The following is a 19,891-nucleotide window of genomic DNA, read 5'->3' as shown; positions in this document are numbered from 1 at the left end:
AACCTCAGTCAACAAGTCTGTTATGGTGAAGAAGCTGTTATCGGTCCAACTGCATTCCTGCTCCGGCCAAATGTCACCCTCACAAGCTCTAGAAATGCTTTGATTTTCACATGACAATAATTATAATAAACTTTATCTATTAATGCCAAAAAAATCTTAAAATGAAGTCAGTACCTTTTATTAAAATGTGTTCTGGAGCAGTGAACCTGATGCCTCCAAATACCCGTGGACAGTCATGTGGTACAGAGGGGCATTGGCAGTGAAAGAACTGGAAGAGTAGAGTGTATGAGGTGTGGTCCCGCTCCCCAATTTCAGATGAATGATCTGAATTACACTTGTAGTCTTTAGAAATGAAATTTCATGTTAAAATAAATGCAATCATGTAGTGCAGTCAACACTTAATACCACTGTGAAGAGGCAATCAGAGCTAAATCCATCCTAGAATTTCTCAGTCTACGGCACCACAGCAGTTAGTCATGAGTCATGACCAACTGTGGCTGCAACATAATCATCTGGCACTAAATTAGAAAAAAGAAAAATGTTTCTATGAGAATTTCTATTTAAAATTAAGTTCATAACTGAAGAAATAAATTAGTTTTAAGATTGTGGGAATAATTTTAGAGCCACAACTGAATTTGATAAGTATGTTTGGAAGATTTCAGATATGTTTAAGGTCAACCTGAACTGTTTTAAGTAAATTTGACACTACCCTCTCCAGCAGCACAGTCATTCGTTCATATTCTATGGTAATATGGTGTCAAGCATCACCATCTATAATTAAACACCTGACATGTTTATATAATCAAACTCTGAAAATACGGATAAAAGTCTGTTCTGGGGCATCGCTGTCACATTTTAAGAAAATATATAATTTATTTAGTTTTGAGTGTTTCATTCATTTGGTTTTCTTAAATGAGTTTTCATTTGTATAAACAGTCTCGCCCTGTTTATACAAATGCGTCTTTCTAGATAAACCCAAAGACGAGACAGTAGCAGAGTTACCTGGAGCGCGGTGAACGGCAGCTTTAAACTTTCACATCACTGATCTAAATTTGGATAATCAGCGTTGATGTTCCACGTCACTGATGGACGACACAACTGAAATCAAACTGATCACAGATTTTTAATCTTTCACAGTAAAGGTCAAAGGCTGCTTTCAAAATAAATCTGAACTGCTTTTATTTTTAAATGAATTATATAATTGTATATAATTTATAGTGTAATTTCACAGTTATTCATATTTTTTGAAACTGTTTTAATTCATGTATTAAGCCCAGCTGGGGACAAAAGTTTGAAAATTAGCTATAAACTGTCATCAGTGCAGCACATCAGTTTCACGTTTTTATACTGGAACTACTGTGGTTTAATAGGTGAAACCTATTAAATACAAAGACAAAAAAGAAGGTTCATATCGACTTTTGTGGTAAATATAATTAACGTCTCCAGATGTGCCACTCACAGACACACACAGTGTTCTGATCTCAGTCAACAGCTGCAAAGCCTCATGGAAAGAGTGGAGCCACTGATATTAGGAGTCTGCAAACCAAGTACCACTGGATGTCATGGAGTTTAAAAGTGAGGCTGCTGGTGTGTTAGGTATTCTTAAAATAATGTTTTGTGCTTTCAGTCAGCTTCAATTTATACAGTCATCCCTGAGCACAGACATGTGGGATTCATTCTGAAGCTACAGAAACTTGCTGAAACACATCTGAGCTGAGGATGAAAAATTATAATAGCTTATCTTATAATTGACATGAAGAGTTCAGACGTCTGACTCTCTCTCTCTCAAAACTGGGAACCCTAAAGAGTAAGTCAATAGATGTCAAGTCAGTGGAAATAACATGACACCGAGAAAAATGACTCAACTGCTGCCTGGTTTCTTTTCCTTTAGGGCAGGAGTGTCAAACATAACGCCCGGGGTTGAGAATCAGCCCGGGCTTTGGAAAGGTGAAGAAGGACCCTGGAATTTCAACTGTATTTTCAAAAGTTTCCTAGTGTTTCCTACTGATAGCTTTTCCTATTCATACTAAAGTAATTGAATTACAGATTTCTGTATTTTACACATTTAAGATTCATGCTCACAGATTTCTTTCATTTACTACAGCAGCATTTCTTCATCATGTAGAAAAAACAAGACAGTGTTGAAATTGCACTTGTTTTTCTTATATGTCACTGATTACACTGACAGAAAGGGGACTTTCACTACATACGATCAAAGTGAATAAAATGGCTGGACACCCCTGCTTTAAGGAAAAGAAACATTTTCTTTAAACCGTTTCAGAATCCCCAGTGTTAAGTGCCTTATACTGTTGCTGTGCATTCTGGTATTTTGAGGCTTTGTTGGTGTTTTCATCATTTTAATTGTCTTCTGACAAAATCACTCCATGCTGCACATTTGCTGTTGAATATCTCTGGAAAACATCTCGTCCACGATTCAGGGCAGACTCAACTGCTCATCTTAGTCACAAGCAGGTTTGGTAGAGAGGGTCTCAGCACACTGCAGGCTCATTGTCTTGACCAGACTGTACTGAGCAGCACATCACTGCCACCTGCAGGTAGGGAGTACAAAGCTCAACATTAGGAAACTATCATGTTTCATCGCTGTCACAGTGACAAAAACCAGGTGAAGACCGGGCATCTCTCTCGCCGAAATTCACGGCCCAAGCAGGCAGGGAGCGTGGCCTCCACCCGCTCTGGGCCCGTCTGCTCCGTCACCTCCTCCCCACCATCAGTCACGTCAAAGCTGCGAGCGACACTTTGGGGAACAGCCATTTTATTAATCAAATTTGAACCTTTGTGTTAGTTTCTCTTTATTCCAGTGCCACCATGGTGAACACTCATGTTAAAAATAAAAAGTGACATTTTTTTTGTTAAAATGTATAATCATAATGAAGACAGTTAATCATAGAAACTAATCATAGAAACTGACATTATGACCTCACAGCATTTTGGATCCCTCAGGCTAACTGAAAGAAAGAGAACAGAAACGGGCCAGGGCAGACGGGAACAGAAAAACAGCTTCTTACGTATATATCCACATGAACTTTTTTTTTTCAGATACTTCCCATAGACATTATAGGTTTGGTTCGAAGGGGGGAATTCTGCTGGATTGTCTCACGTTTTTTTTTCCCTGTAGAGGAGCATTGCTGCAATGCAGCAACAGTAAATCTACTGAGGACAGTGAGAGCCCTGAAGACTCTACCTAGTGCACTGAGAGAAGGGATCTGGACACACTTGAGTCGGGCTGTTGTGAAGTGCAAACCATCAGTACTCAAAAACCTCCCTGTTCTAGCTAACATCATTTACCAACCTGGCAGACAAGCAGTGGTAAACTACACCTGAATACAAAAGCTGGAGTGTGTCCGGCCCTGTAAGTATACTCACAACATAGTTATTTATCATCATTACAGTACAGTATAGAGCAATAGTTTCCATAGACTTTTCATATCTTTTTTCATATTGCACCATCAGAGAATGGGACACAGAGAAAGATCAACAGAGACTCAATTTCCTAATTAAAATGAGATATGTGCAAACATGACTAAGGACTTTATTAATCAAATCAATTCTTCCCTGTAATATCCACAAATAAAAGTGATTTCTCTTTTTATATATATATTTATAGTAGTAAGAATAATAAATCTTCACATTGGATCATTTCATAGTGTGACAAAATGCTCGACTGGGCTGCCCACCCAGCCGTGATCATAATCCTCATTGTCTTTTAATTGGTCAGTCCCCATGCATCCATAGGAAATAGATTTTTTTTTCTTCAAAAAAAGTAACAATTTGAGAGCAGCTGAAAAGTTTGGACTCTAGTTTCAATTGCTTTTGTTCCGAGATTTCTCCGAGTTTCACTGAATGTTTCAGAAGAAAATTCCATAGGAAAAAACATGACTCCAAATCGTCATCTTCCAGAAACCAGGAAAAGAAACCAAAGAGGAAGAAAAAAAAAGATGTCCAGGTTCTTATGAAAACACTGGAGAAGTGATGGTGATAATAGATCATTTGGTAATCAGTAATTAATGATCAATAATAGCTGACAACTAACAATTAATAATCACCAATTCCTTATAAAGAATGAACAAGAATAAATAAATGCTCCCTCATTACTCAATTAGTTTGGCAAAGCTCCGACTGGACTCATTTCCAAATGAGTGAAAAAAATTTTTCTCAAGTGATACAAACAAATAAACAAACCAAAACAAAAAAAATACAAACAAGAGGTAAAAGAAAAGTCTAAAATAAATAAAAGGACATTAGTAAAAGTGACCCCGTCCTCGGAGGGAGGGGACATATATACAGAACTGCGTGGTGAAAGTCAGTTTACTGCACTTGAGTGTTAAGTCCAGTGTTAGAGTGAGTTCTAGTCCCGCCCCAGGTGCCCCTGCTGTTATACTAGCGTATAAGACTTTGCGTAGGGGTTGCTGCTCTGTTTCAGATGTCCTCTGGAGTCCAGCAGGGACTCCTGGGAGGTGCTGAGCTTGGCTGCCTGGGCCAGCTCTGAGCCCTCTCTGTGGGGGAGTGTGGCCGCTGATCCGGGTTGCCACTGGGCCACTGGGTCCCTGCTGGCCTGAGGGGCCTCTGTAGGTGTCGGGGGCGCCATCCGAGAGGGCCGCTTCAGCGAGCGGCTCTTCTGGGGCTCAAGGCAGGCTTGACCCATGGCCGCTCTCTCCCCACTAGCTGTCCCCCTAGATGACCCCGAGCAGGACATGCCTCGGTTTAACAGGAAGTCCATGCGCAGATAGGGAGGAAGGTGAACCAGCTCGCCCCCTGAGGGACGACAAACACAGAGCAGGGTCAGTAAGACAACAGACACTCCTGAACAACCTCACCCTGTTCTCCAAAGTTATCAGGCTAAAATAATCCTGCTTATTCTTTTCAGCCAAATTACTCTTCCACTCTCGTGACATTGAAGGTGTATGGAATAACTGGGCACTCTTATTTTGAAATGCACAAAACACCAAATCACCAGTAATGCACTAATGCATGCGCTAATCAGGTAATGGACAGTTTCATTTAACATGTGGATTTACATTATAATGGCTGGGATTTGCTCACACTATCAAACAGATATTACCAGTGAGAGGCTCACACCTCCCGAACAGACAACAATTATAAGCCTGCAAAGAAAATCACTTTAATCATTCCAACCATTTGTTCTAACTGAAAAAAAATCCTGCTCTAATCTCAAAATAACGTCCACGTATAGTTTAAGGATCACAGTCGTTTACTTGCCATACCATATTTGTCTTGTTCGGCGTCCAAACCTTTAATTTGCTTTATAGTTTAACAAACGCTTATTTTAAAAGTCAAACTGCAGCATCAAAACTCCACGTTCCTACCCAAAGTCAGAATAATACATTTCCATTAACTTTGGACTGAACCTAAAACGTATTATATCATCTTCATTTCTACATTAAAATGTTCCTTTGACTTTTAAAGCAGATATAGCTGCCTTTCTTTTTTTTTTTTGCCACATTTATAATGAATTTCTAGACAATGCTTCTGCATCTGTGTCCAAGTTGTTTTCATTCAGATTAGACTTGTGGTTTCACTTTAAATAAGACGACTATCAGCTTGAATGAATTCACTGCTGGTGTTAATATTAGGGGTAAACATTAGAGATGTTGAGCAGTTACAGTTTAGTGGTTATCAACAGATCAAAATCAGATCAGTTGTAATTAAACGGTGGCATTTCAAGCAGGCTGACGTGTGGCCTCTGGACAGCTTGGCCTCACCCGGTCTGTGAGCCTTGGGCACGGCCATGTTCATAACCCGACTGACGTCCTGAGGCTTGGGTGGGGAAGCGGTGAAGCGGCAGATGCCTGATTCGGATGGTGTGCTGGAGGTCAGGCTGTCGGTGTAGTCGTTGGTGCCTGCCGTCATCTGCTCTGACGAAGTGTCAGAAATGAAGCATTCGGTGATGGTGAATTTGGCGTGTCGCAGCTGCTCCTCCATCTTGGCGTGCTCGTAGGCTCTGGCGAGCTCCTCGTAAGTGGAGGAGGCGCTCTCTGTTGACACCATGCTGCTCCGCGCACGGTCTGGATCAGGCCCAGAGTTAGTGGAGTGGATTAGTGTTAGAATTAGTGCATGGCATTTTGTGAAGGTTAATACAGGTGCTATGCTGTTAGACACGTAGGGTCACACAGAGCAGCTCTGTGTTATTTACCTGTGTCCTGAGATGGGCTGACGCTGTAGCTGTCACTCTCCTTGTCAACAGAGCCTGCCACTCTAGGTGTGGGCAGCCTCCAATCAGTGCTGAGAGTGTGAGAGGAGACTGGCGGGTGGGGGCGGTTTAGGGTCCACTGGCTGGCATACCTGTTGCGAGCAGCTGGGCCAGCTTTGGCTGTGCGGCGGGCTGTAGGGTCTGAGAGCGAGGCAGAGAAACGCAAGGTATTTAAGCAGGTCAAAGCAACGACTTGGCTCAATGAAATGGTCATGATTACAACAGAAAAGAGTGACAACAGTATATAGACTCTGGGATTACAGTGGATTTTCTTCTGCGTCACTATGCAGACTTTGATTACTAAAGTAATAAAAACTAACAGTGAGCTCATTGCATGAGAGCTATTGGGCCAAATTTATTAACATGTTGCACGAGTGTAAAAAAAGTGTTGTCAGTATTTATAAAGAGAGCACAGTGAGAAGATTGCATGTAAGAGGTGGGTAGGAATTTTAAAATCAAGAACTTTGTCTGATGTTGAAGGTGCACAATTTACCACTAACTGTGCTGATACTTACGTGTCTGACTTTTGTTCTTGATATCACAGCAGCTACTGCTGCACTGAGAAGGCATCGCAGAGATTTAAGAGTGTGTGCTAGAAGAGTGAGAGATCTCTCCAGGACTGTCAATGTATTTGCAACGCCAGACAAAGATGTGAGAAAAGATACAGATTACCAAGTCACGTAGTTCTAAATGTGACCCGGAGCCTCGAACCTAAAGGAGGTCATCCAATGGCAACAAAACGTCGTCCAACTTTTTGTGCTTGTGGCATTGAGTCCAACCTACTGTGACTTCTGTGGCAGTAATTCCACAGTGGGGTTCAAATAAAAAGGCTAAAGAACAACCGAGGGATGACGGCGCTGACTTTAAAATCTGTCCTGCAAATAATAGTTTGTGCAGCCATCCTGCAGCTATTTATACCTGATAATAAACCAGCTGAAGTCTATTTGTGGAGTGGATTTCATGTAAATATAGAATCTGTAGTGAAACCGCTCCACAAGGAAACACCTTATTGACTCCAGAACAGCAGGCATGGCAACAACACTGTAACTATGAAGCAGCATAATGTGGCGTATGAGTGTAGCAGCAGTCTGTTGAGCTGACAGCCAGAACTAGTTTATGTGTGCATGTTTTTCAAAAAATCCTCATAATTTCCAAAACAAAAGGCAAACTGACAGAGGGAAGGTTCATGAAAGGAGAGAGTTCTGGGAAAATAAAAGGACATATAAACATTTTAATGTATTATGAAGTAAAAAAAAGAGTCCGTACTGGACTTACTAGTTCCTGGTCTGGCATCAGACACGTCTACCAGTGGACCAGTGGCCTGGGAGATTGATTGGTAGTGGACAGTGTGGGTGACTGTGGACGACTTCTGCTTCTGTGTCTCCCCGAAGTCGTTGTCGGTCAGTAGCACAGTGGACCTGTCATCTTTGAGACAGCAGCAGAAACAAACTTAGCCTGTGCGCCATCTTACATTATGTCCTGTGTCACCAGTGCTCGCTGCGTGCTTACCAACAGTCTCCATGGTGTCTCTCTCCTCGATGAGAAGCTGGGCTCTGGGGATATCGATGTGCATGCGGAGTGTCTGCTGCTGTTTGTTAATTGGCTCTGCTGGACGCGTGTTTTTACTGAGGAGCACAGAGCAGATGAAAAATGAATGGAAGTAAAAAGATCTGTAATTGCATCTGTGTGCATGCTGAGGTAAATGATGATGGCTTAATGAAGATGTTACCTCATGAGCATCTCAGCCAAGCTTTTTGCATCTAGGAAACATAAAGAGAAACTGTTAGAGGGAAGCACGTAGCAAATTTGGGAAACCCGCCCATCACGTGTGGGGACCCCCATCATCTCACCTCTGAGCCTCTTGAGCCTCTGCTCCCTCCTCCTCCTCCTCAGCACCAGAAGGCCGATGAAGATCACGACGATACCCACCAACACGCAGGAAATGGTTACCATCATCTTCAAACCCTCACCGCTCCCAGAGTTTTCCTCGCTCACATTGGGTGCCTTCACTAAAGGTGCGATGGTACCTGTGCAGAGGTCATGTGACAGTGTCAGGAGAGACAACCTACATGACAACCCCCTGATCTGTCTCTTTAAATGAAAGCTACTAATGTGTAAAAAAAGTCAAAAGCATTGTCAAGAGCATTACAAATTTTGTGTTTCACCATAAGCTGCTGCCCTTTCCTAATCGTTGTGCTTGACCTTTGTCAAATTGATACTAATGCTTTGTTCTCATTTCGCCCAACTGTACCTCAGTACCAATGAACTCATCCTTCACAGCTTAATGCTCACCCCCACCCTCTCTTCAGCATTCGCAGAATGTGAGTGAGGGAGGAAAAGAAGTATTTGTTCCTCAGAAGTGATTGTGGTAGAATACCGCTGATCCCCCGGTGTGCAATATGAGCTGGTAATGCTGGTATCCTTTATCTCAAAGGAGATCAGGAGATTATTTGATTGTTGTGTTGGAATTCAGAGGGCTTGTGAAGGCGGCGTCATCATGAAAGCCAGCTGCAGCCGCTAGATTTGGTATGAGATGTGCTTTTTATTGCCCGATTTGTCAAAGGCGGCTCAGTCTCCTTGAGCCTGGAGCTCTGCCATTAACAGAAAAGGTAATTTATTCCTCTTTGCCTCAAACTCTCACACTTAGTCAGACTCTTAATGCTATAGTTACTGAGAACTTATGACTTTTATCACCAATTCCCCCAAGTGTGAGTGTTCACATGATACTACCTCTGGAGCAGCCAGTGAATCACACAGCTACAGTACCCTGCTGGTTTCAGTAGCCCACGACAGACAGTACAATCACTCTGCTCCCTATGAAGAAAAGAGTGGGAAACAGATGGTCTCCTGCCACCGTGTGAACTCACTGCCATCATAGCTGAGTGTTCCAAACTTGACTCTCTTCTCGGCATAGCCGGCGCTGTTGTAGACTTTCATCTGCAGCTCGTACCAGGTGGCCTCCTGCAGGTCGTAGAGGACGTAGCTCTTGGTGAGGGAGGTGCGCTGTGCTGTGGTCCAAGTGGGCGAGTCTACCGGCCGATACTCCAGTGTGAACGAGGTGATCGGGCATCCACCGTTATTCCAGCCGTTCAGGTTGAGCTTGACTCGAGTGGCATTGATGCTAGTGAAGAGCTCCTGTTCTTTAGAGTACTGAGGTTCTGTGGGAAGAAGGAAAAATAATCAGGATTCAGATACAAAATTAAGAGCTTAAGACGAAGTACACCTTGATTAGACCTGCTTTTGCATTCACAACAGTCTTTATTCTTTGTTGCATACGTTCAACAAAGTGCTGGAAACAGGAAACCTCAGAGATTTGGACCCATGCTGACATTGGCATTGGCAGCTATCATGATAAGGAAGCCATTTGAGTACAGTAAACTCACTGTCAAGTTCATGAACCTTGTGACAGAGTGCATTATTTGCTGAAAGACGGATTTTTCCATTCCAGTGACTGTATGTACACTTAATCAGATGCAATACATTCTGTGCTATCACTTTATTTTCTAAATCAGGATGTTTTCAGAAAACTGAAACCAAATTCAAATTTGGTGGATCTCCCCTGTCGAGCGCGCTCTGAGATTTCACCAGGGATCTGAAACCTGCACAGGCAGCGGTCTGAAACCTGAGCGGGTGGTAGGATCTGGGTCTCTTGGTAAGAAAGTCTACAGCTGAGGAGTCCACAATGAGAATTTATTCTCCAGGGTGAGACTGTCAGCTCAAGCTTCTACTATAACGCCCCGATGAGGGAGTGCAACCTCCTGAATTGCCACTGAGCCATTGTGTGTTTGCACAAAGTACACTAAAAAGTTGTTTCCATTGCTCCAAAAAATGAAAATTAAGTTAACACACCGGAGAAGATCCAGGATAATTAAAAGGCAATGATCTAAAAAGAACTGCAGTCTGGTCATGCATGAGAATTTTGAAGGATCGGTCTGGTTTAAATCCAATAAGGTTTTGGCTCTTTACAGGTTTGATCACACCTTATATATTATTATTTCTGAGGGAAAAAAGTTTTAAAACACGCACTCAACGTGTTTATCACTCCAATCATTTGCTGTATTGTTAAATATTTTAAGTTTACTTTTAAATAAGTTGAGGCTGCACAACGACTAACCTGTAACATGCCCCTTAAAGAAGAACAGTTCATACCTTTCCCATGGGTCTTTGCTTCAATGATCTCACTGATGCGTCCGGGGCCCACGGCATTCTGGGCGGTTAGGGTGAACTTGTACCAGGTGCCACATTTGAGATTTTCTAGCCTGTAAGAGCGCTCACTTGGACTGATGGCAAAATTACCCCACTGTTCACTGTTATCCTCTGAGTACTGCAAAATGTAGCCTGAAGGTAGCACAGATGGGGACATGAATGTAAATCAAATGGTAAAAAAAAGCAGTGACAGAAAAGGACAGGTAGAATCTCTCTGACCTCTAATGGAGCTGCCACCGTTATCTCCTGGGATCCAGGAGAGGGTGATGGAGGTGGTGGTTGTCTTGGTCACTGTGAGGCGAGGCTGGTCAGGTGGAACTGAAGGAAACAGCAGGATTTAAAGAAAAAAATCTAGCACTGAAAAAGATGATAACGGGTCATTCATTTGTCTTTCTGCCCATGTTGTAATTCTCACCTTGAACCTGGAGGTTTAGGACAATCTTGTCCAGCCCAAAGCTGTTACTGGCCACACATGTGTAGTTCCCAGAATCCTCTGCTTTCACTGTGCGGATAACGAGGCTGCCGTTCGTATGGACGCTGCGCCGGCTGTCAATCACAACGGGTGCTGGGGTTCCATTGCTGAGGCAGAGATGCATTTACGATTAACTTTCAGCTTCTAGTGTGCCACACAGACACTGGATATTTTAAGGAGACAATATCCACAAATATTCAGCTGTGAAAAGATCCTCAGTGATCCTCAGTGATTAGTATTTTACTCACATCTCCTTCAGCCACTTGATGGTTGGTGAAGGATCGCCAACTGCCTTACATGGCAGCAAGATGTCCCTCATCCAGGGGGTCGTCACAGTCCTGTTGAAGGTCAGGATCCGAGCCGGAGCTGCAAAAACACACAACTGATCAGCCTGCAGTGAAATTCAAAGACATGTGTTCCTGTTTAAATATTTCAGATGGAGAATTTAACTTAAGGTGTGCTCACACATGTCTAACCTGACAGACTTCTTAAAGAAACTAGTGAAGAATACATTTTTGTGACAATTATTGCAACTTTCTACAGGGGGGCAATAGAAAGAATCGTAACTGCAAACATCACAAACTGGTATTAGATATGCACAGTGCAAGACCAGAAAGCTCTGCAGTGGGCGCTTAATATAGGAGCTGACTCCAGACAATAAAGACCTGTTGGTATATGCATCAGCTTATCTGCGTTTACAGAACATGTAACATGTTACCAGGGCCGAATGTAGCATTATTCCCATTTAGTAATGCTCCTTGTCTTAAGAGTCATTTTTACCCAAACCCCACTGCACATTTTACGCATCCACTTCGCACTTCAAGGTCACAAACGTGATACCAGGCAACAGAGAGTTGTTCAGCATTGAAAAGCACATTTTATAAGAGAGTAGCTCCACCGACCCTCAGCCATGGGTTTGACAGTGATGATCTCGCTGGCATTTCCACGGCCCGCAGCAGTCACTGCAACAACCCAGACACTGTACTGACGGTTTTTGCTCAGGTTGGGGATGCGGTAGAAGAATACATCTGGGGCCGCCTCAAACTCACTGCTCACCTGGAGGAGGGAGGATGTTCGTAAATGACTCCAGTACATTTAAAAAAACCTCAGGGGTAAAACTACACATGCTGATGTTTTCTATTGAGCCCAAACCAGTAATAAACAAATATCGTGTTTGCACCCAGCTGGACTGATGCTGTCTACGACCAGTTCTCAAACAGCTCAAATTATACTGGAGTACCAGTACCAGAGTTCACATTTAGACCAAACAATTCACTATCTGTGATTTTTTTTGTACACCTCTGCAAATGTTATAGTTGTTTAGGTGCTACAAATATTTGTGTTTCACATGTTCATGCCTTGTGTGTACACATATCTTTAGGACACATCACATATTTACAGTTGCTTGTGTGATATATGCTTCAAATAGTAATAAATAAATGGTTCTAAATGTCCTGATATGCAGGGCTATGATAAATTTGGGTGCTGTAGCATTATGCAGAGCAGGTGTAAAGCTCTTTAAAGCTAAAGAAACCCACACAATTACTAATTATTTCTGTTTTTTTGTAAAACTTTGTTTTTACTTTACTTTTACTGTAATTATTAAACAAACATAGGTCATCTTTGCTTTGAGCCGAAGCTCCAGTTTCCTGGTTATCAGTGATTCTTTCATTTTGAACTATTCACATTCAAAATGCTGTAAAACAGTAACCACGGCAGCCCTTGTTAGCAACTGTCTCTAGCTTTAAAACTGGAACTTGAATTAAAAAACGAACAAACAATGTTGCAACAATGTGCAACAGTGTAACATTGTCTTTTTGAATGATACTTTGTTGATGTGTTTTACCGTGGGGTGTGGGTTGGAGCAGAAAACGGTGTATTTCCTGATGATGCCGTTCACTTTGAGAGGAGGAAGCCAGGACACGAACACCATTGAGTTGGATGCAGCTGCTGCCTTTACACCCGCCGGAGGACCGGGAACTGAAAGCACGAGATAATTTAGTTGATATACTCCCCACATTAAGCTAATATTAATACTTGAAAGATTTTTATGGCTCTTTTTACACTGATTATACAGCTAGATAACAGATGGCCACATAACATATTCTCTCTGCTGCATGTGAGACTTACTGCTCTCTACTTAATAAGTATATTTAGGATCCTGCCTCATTTTTATCCCAGTAAAATACTGTTGGTCTAGAAAAACTGACATTTAGTGTAAAGAGGGGAGATATTGTAATTCCTTGAGGCAGTGAGTCAAATTCACTTTAGCACAGATCTTAGCATAACCTGACCATGAAACAACCTCTATGACAGAAGCTCGCTACAACCTGACAGCTGCCCTTGTGCCTTTTTATTTGGAGAGGTGACTTAATCGGCCTACCATCCTCCTTGGTGCGGGTGTAAATCTGTTCACTGCGGACACCATCACCAGCTCTGGTGAAGGCCAGCACCTGGATGCTGTAGTTGGTATATTTCTCCAATCCATCCAGCTCCAGTGAGGGCTTAGAGGTTGTCACGTTCCTGATCTCTCCGAGCTCTGGCCGACAGAAAACAGAAGAAGATGAGAGACTTTGGAGAATAGTGAATAAATCAGCGTGGTATCTACACATCTCTGTCTCTGCTAAGATATTTTTCACCTTTTCCTCAGGAAGGGATTCACTTCTGACATGTTAAACTGTGTGCATTGTTATGTTTGACTGGATCAACTGGAAAAAATGAGACTGAGAATAACTGCACATATAATGTCTGTGTAGGCTCTCAGTCATCCAGGTCATGGTAATCTAAGGACCTTGGAAACATCTTCAGGAAACTTAAAGAAGTCTTTCTTTAAGTTTCCTGAAGACGTTTCATCTCTCATCCGAGAAGCTTCTTTAGTTCAGAGTCCGAGGTACTCAGCCCTCATGGGAGTCGACCCACTATTGATCATGTGCCTCATCACGTGAGCCAAGGTGTAAAAAAGGGTGTGGGTCATTATCAGCAGAAGTTTCAGGTGAAACCACAGTGAGACCTTACTTCACCCTATAATGTAACACATTGAGGTCAACTGACGCTGAAGCTCAGCAGCTTCTTTCCAAGCTCCTTAGACTGCGTTTATGAGTTCACGATTGAAAAAAAAAAGTCACAAAATTATTGTAAATGATGCAGTTATATGTTTAGGTTCTGAACTTGTTTAAATTCAGATTTATCCTCTAAACATACTGACAGCAGTATTAAATCAGCCTTCAGTATATGTAAGAATATTCTGGTTCCTGAATTATTTTTGTGGAAAACAAAAATCCCCATAATGTCTCCTGTTGTAAATAATCCTGTTATGTGACAGGTTGCCACTGGTCCAAACATGTGACTACTAAAATATAGAGGCTCAAATACATAAAAGTAATATCAGGCCTAAGCGAGCACAGCCTGAGATGATTTCATATTCAGTCACAAAATTTAAACAAGACTGGATCCAAGCGTACATGCTTCCCTCAGCTGTTAACTTCTGGATTATCAACACCTCAATGTGTCTGTATTCCTTCACCACAATGTGTTCTCCTCCACAGTTCTAGTTTTTCATTTCACTCCAGAGATCTATAACGGACCCCCAGCTACTCCTCTTCTCCTCATTAAGGAGGTTTTAAAACACTTGAAAAACACAATAGGATGTACAGGTTAACCAAGACTGTGGTTGTCTGTGTCTGGCCCACAGTCTTCATATCCAGGAACATATAAAAATAAAAAAAAATATTTTAAAATCAAAAATTATGTTTGCATCAAACTGGAACCACATCCCGATAAAGAAAAGTGACAATAATCAGAGGTGAATTTGTGCCCGTATTTTTCTGGTGCCTGCAACTGCGAGATAACTGCAGCTCTCCCATGACTTTAATTGATTCGAACGGTGGATTAATTGTTTTTCCGAGCCAAAAAGATATTTGCAGATGGTGTGATGATTTGCTGCTGTTCATTGTTTGACATAATTGCTGAAGATAATAGTTTTTGGCTGTTTAGGCTGTTGGTCAGACAAAAGAAGCAATTTGAATATGTTATATTATAATTTTTTTAACGGTTTTGCTGACATTATGGGAAAAAATAGACTGAATAAGCAGGAAAATCACTGGCAGAGTATTCAAAAATTCAGTTCTGTGGTCTTTTTGATTTTAGATACTCTGATTTCTCTCACTCAACAGAAGAATTTACAAAAAAACAAAAAAAAAAAAAACAAATGAACAAAGTCATAACATCCAGTTTGTTCTTGTCTACAAACTGCAACACTGGCATAGCCTGCACCACTGCAGTTAGGTTCTATAACTCCCTCTGCTGGTCAATGAGATTATTCCATCATCCTGATGTACTACACTTGTCTGGCATTGAGTGCAATAAACAGCTCAATATATTAATTGTTAGGCTACAGTATATATAAAAAATTATAAACACAAATATTTACAAATAATAGCATTTTAATGTAGCTTTGAGAATACATTCACTGTTACCATGCAAACTAGCCATGGCTGTCAAGTCTTGAGCGTTCATGTTCTGTAGGCAGGCCAATGTGATGTGACAGTGCAAGGGGCAAAGGTAATCATGCTGTCACAAGCAATCTGGCTGACACTGCCATGCTATGCTGTCCGCCTTCCAAACCACATCAGCATACAGCCTGTTGGCCAGCAGTGAAGGTTATGCCATGCCTTAAAAATCCATCTGAGTAACTACACTAAAAGCTACAACTTGGTCATTAGAAAAAGTCACACGCAGAAAAGATTTGAGCCAGCATGTCAGGATGGTAACTTAGAGCACTGCTTAACCTTAGCAATTCTATAAATCTTTTTACACGTGCACATATTTACAGTAATAGCCTCAGAAGTGATGGCCTGCCATTGGCATCAACAATATCTTGCCCAAGGACATCTCAGAATACTAGGACCACTAACTCTGCTGTAATTGGGCAACACGCTCCAAAACCACAGTGAAGCTGTCAGAGTGTCCTTGGATGTGGACTGGTCAAGTAAAACGATTTGGTCTAGGCTCATTTTGGGGATCTGCAGGGCTTTACTAAATGTAAGAAAACAGTGGGCCTCATTCACCGACACACACAAATCAAATGTTTTATGCACAAATCTTAGCTTCATCACTATTTTTTTTTATCTGAATCTGTTTGTAGCTACTAACAAATTAGAACATCAGACCACAAGAATGCAGGAATTGCAGCAGATGGTTGTCCTTCCTGTTAAGAGGGAGTTTTTCCTTCCCACTATTACTGAGTGCTTGCTCATGGGGGTTGTTTGACTGTTGGGGTTTTCTCTGTATTACTGTAGCGTCTATCAAGTGCTTAGAGGTGACTGAACAAAGCTGAATTGAATTGAAATAAACAATAAAGACCGTGGTTGGATAAAATAATATAAATACAAATTTTTAGCATATTAAAACAACATTAATTAAATGTTAAATGGAAACATATTAAATGAACAGATGTATTAAATAATTATAAAACAGATGCCCCTTCATCCTTGTTGGATGTTATGACTTTGACCTACATTTCTTGACATTTCTTTATCCATTGACCGCACTCTTGCGTTAACAGATCAGGTGGTCCTTGTCCAGGGAACACAGCTCTCTCTGACTCAGTTATTTTAGCCTAAGCCTCACAATCTCTGCATTTGATTTTTGTCACTTGTGGCTTGATCTGGCTCTTAGCTCACACACTGTTCCTTCAGACATGCTAGCAGGCTAGGTGTGCCCCCTGCACAGGTGCATCAGACAGGGTTATCCACCTCTGCTCTGATTGGAAGCAGACTCATAGTAGTGCAGATCACACCAACCTGTGTGTGTATATGTTTTCATGAAAGAAATGCTATCAGGAATTGTTTATAATTATACTCTATTTGAGGAGGAAGTGCAGATTTCTGGAGACTGAGATGCATTTTTGTAAAATGCATGTTAATCTAAACTCAGGTTTGCATGCTCTCGTGTGTGTGTGTGTGTGTGTGTGTGTGTGTGTGTATACCTCCATCAGGCAGGTTGGCCCAGTAGATAACCCTGAATCCCAGCAAGTTGCCATTCAGAGCTTCTTTAGGAGGCGTCAGCCAGGACAGTGAAATGACCTCTGGGGAAGTCGCAATGGCCTGGACGTTCTCTGGGGGACGACTGGGCACTGAGTAGAAAAAACCCAGAGACAAAGTATAAAAACAAACACTGACAACACACGTAATACCCAGTGATCTCCACTAGGTTGTGTTACATCCTCACAAATAGCTGCAACATTAAACCGCGCTGCCTGGCTCCTTCACAGCTGTGTTTGTAATGGGATACTCCAAATGTATTAGTGCTGTATTTAGATCAAGGGTTTTGTCTCATATTCTGCGTACAACATTTCTCATTCATTAACATGTTGATGTGAAACTGCAATTAAAAAGAATAGTTTTATTTCCTCCCGTCTTACCGTCCTCCAGTGTGGTAGCAGCCACCTCGGTGGAAGACGGCCCCGTCCCGGCACTGTTACTGGCTTGCACCACGACTCCATACTGGGTGAACTTCTTCAGATTATCCAACACCAGGCTTTCTGCATTGTCCCCTGTGGTCTCCACGCTGATCACACTGAACTGGTAGTTTCCTCCTGAGCTGTACTCCCTGTAGCCTACCTGGTAGCCTTTGATGGCCCCATTTTGGAGGTGCTTTTTGGGCGGCTGACAGAAAAATGACAACACTCATTAGAGATTTTCTGGCTGAATTAAATATACACTGTGCTAACGAGGGAGTGCTAGCACACACACAGATAATTTGTCAGTTAATCAGATTTTTTCCACTCATGCTCCTATCATGTGTTGTTCACATCTGGTAATGAAATCCATCTTGTTTGTAACACCCAACCTACCAAAACACAATCAAAAATGCATTAAGGGCGTATTTAGGTCTGAATGGTCAGTACGGGCAGGAAACAAGAACGTGTAACGATACATGACACCAAGTAGGTGATGCATCCAAATGCATTCCTCATTCTGCTGAAGGAAAAGAAAATGTTGTAATGCTGCAAATGATTTATATTCAAATCATTCTGTTTGTCTTTCTTAATCATTTACTGGGAGAACTGAAGCACCAGCACAAACCTTTTCTTTTTGCTGGTTGAGAGAAAATGTGCACTTTTTTATCATTTAAAGCGTAGCTGTGTGCCATTTGTGAAAGCATGACGTGGATGCATGAATTGAATTGCTCTGAAATACAACAATCCAAAATTAAACAAGACCACACGTTATTGCACATTAGAGCAAATTAATGGATTCCCCGACTTTCAACTAAGCAGATGAGAGATGCAAATATTGTAACTTCTTCTGAAAAAGCAGAGTAATAAAATATCCTACAGCAAACTGGTTCAAATCCTCAAAGTAAAATAAAGAAACACCTGAGCTGAGCTACTCTGCTCGCTGCTGAGCTAATCCACAGGAGCAGCAGCAGGTTAAATGCTTATGGACACAGTGGAGAGAACAGCACTGAATTTGGAGATACATTTGATTATACATATATATATATTTTAATCTGTATCTATATGGATACAGCTAAAGACTGCACACATTCAGTCTATGGTAACACTCAGGATCAGATTGACTTACCCTCCATGTGACTCGGATGCTCTGGGAGGAGAGGGCTTCCAGCTGCACATCCTGAGGTGGACCATCAGGAGCTGAGATCATGTCAACGACATAAACGTCTGATTAAAGTGTGCGCATCCAACCAACTGAATGAGTGAGGCTGTGGATAAATATATGGAGCTTGTATATGTAGGTGGCTGCTGAGGGTGAGGGGAGGCTGCCAGAGTGGGGAGCACTTGGGGGGGTAATTTGCAAAGGGCTCCTGCTTTTCTCTATTGACCAGAGTGTGACATTTACTACCGAGGCCGCTAATTGAAAAGTTTTGCTTTTAGTGCAGGGTCAGCGTGTGTTCAATAATGCATCAGAGCCGATGGGCTGATGTCACCGGGCTGTTAATGAAGTGACACAGTTGGCTCTTTACCTCCTTTTGCCTCCTGTCTCTAATTCGCTGATCACACTCTGATTGTTGTCTTTCACCGTGCGTTTTTGCTACACCGATTTTTGCAATACTGTACATTATTCACAGTCCTGAAAATCAGATAATTGCGTGCTTGCATTATTTAGTTCTGCAGAGAAAAACAGCACAGAATGCATTTGGCTTTGTGAGGGATTCAATCTCTTAATTCTCACCTGCTTCATCAGTGGTGATGGTGAGCTCATTGCTGGCCTCACTCTTCCCAATCAGGTTCTTGGCAAACATGCGGATGTTGTAGGTGGACGAAGGGTGAAGGTCGATGATGGTGGCCTGGTTGAGCTGAGGGGAGACGTCTTTGGTCTTCTGTGCAGTATCCCAGGAGGCTGAGGGGGGAAAGGCCAAGTTTTATTGGTGGGCCTGAACTCAAGAGGTCAAATCAGGCTAAGTGCATTAAATTATAGCTTTGAGATTAAATGAATGCACTGGTAATTCACGTCTCTCTACTGGCTTAGCTGTTTTCCAGATTGGTATTACACCAGTATGTTGTAATTATGGACTTAAATGAGCTTCACTGTACCTGATTTATTCTTGCTCTCAATATCAAAGCCTGTTATTGGACTGTTGCCATCGAACCCCATTGTCCAACGCAGTGCGATGGTTCTGTCTTTCACTTCTCTGATCTCCACTTCTGGGGGGTCCGGGGGCTCTACAAGGCCCAAAGTTAACTTAGTGTTACTGGAGGATGCATTATTGTGAGGCTTAAAAGGATCTGCTCAAGACAAGCATTAGCTGACTTTATTTGAGCATTTCAGTTAGGTGAAGTTATACCTTGTACCGTGAGCTGTATGATTCCTCTGTCTTCACCAAAAGAGTTAATGGCATGGCAGGAGAAGAAGCCGGAGTCCTCCCTCACTGTGGGCATGATCTAGTGGATGCAGAGGAACGACAGGACGTGAATAATGAATGGGTGTAAAATAATACATCTAATGGATGCCTTTTGGTCC

At 42.0% G+C, this 19,891-nt stretch overlaps 1 protein-coding gene across 2 annotated transcripts in view; it reads right to left on the bottom strand.

Moving 5' to 3' along the window:
• Positions 1–2,284: 2,284 nt before the first annotated feature.
• Positions 2,285–19,891, bottom strand: part of dscama (Down syndrome cell adhesion molecule a) — a 103,642-nt gene continuing 86,035 nt past the window's right edge. Inside the window, exons 13-33 of one of the 2 annotated variants that reach the window (XM_063487317.1) lie at positions 19,716–19,812; positions 19,465–19,593; positions 19,103–19,270; positions 18,494–18,564; positions 17,329–17,572; positions 16,894–17,040; positions 13,291–13,446; positions 12,754–12,887; positions 11,810–11,963; positions 11,156–11,273; positions 10,851–11,014; positions 10,655–10,753; positions 10,379–10,567; positions 9,097–9,387; positions 8,080–8,256; positions 7,959–7,989; positions 7,739–7,854; positions 7,496–7,654; positions 6,173–6,370; positions 5,742–6,044; positions 2,285–4,773 (exon numbers count right to left, since the gene is read on the bottom strand). In XM_063487317.1, coding sequence (XP_063343387.1) covers positions 4,394–4,773; positions 5,742–6,044; positions 6,173–6,370; positions 7,496–7,654; positions 7,739–7,854; positions 7,959–7,989; positions 8,080–8,256; positions 9,097–9,387; positions 10,379–10,567; positions 10,655–10,753; positions 10,851–11,014; positions 11,156–11,273; positions 11,810–11,963; positions 12,754–12,887; positions 13,291–13,446; positions 16,894–17,040; positions 17,329–17,572; positions 18,494–18,564; positions 19,103–19,270; positions 19,465–19,593; positions 19,716–19,812 — 3,525 coding nt within the window. In that variant the 3' untranslated portion in view covers positions 2,285–4,393. The remainder of the gene's footprint in view (positions 4,774–5,741; positions 6,045–6,172; positions 6,371–7,495; positions 7,655–7,738; positions 7,855–7,958; positions 7,990–8,079; positions 8,257–9,096; positions 9,388–10,378; positions 10,568–10,654; positions 10,754–10,850; positions 11,015–11,155; positions 11,274–11,809; positions 11,964–12,753; positions 12,888–13,290; positions 13,447–16,893; positions 17,041–17,328; positions 17,573–18,493; positions 18,565–19,102; positions 19,271–19,464; positions 19,594–19,715; positions 19,813–19,891) is intronic. The other variant, XM_063487318.1, reaches the window with a different exon arrangement.

This window comes from Pelmatolapia mariae, linkage group LG10_11 (assembly GCF_036321145.2).
Source record: "Pelmatolapia mariae isolate MD_Pm_ZW linkage group LG10_11, Pm_UMD_F_2, whole genome shotgun sequence".
In the NCBI taxonomy this organism is placed as follows: Eukaryota; Metazoa; Chordata; class Actinopteri; order Cichliformes; family Cichlidae; genus Pelmatolapia; species Pelmatolapia mariae.
Note: the sequence above shows the minus strand (reverse complement) of the source record. Positions and strands in the feature narration are given on the sequence as shown.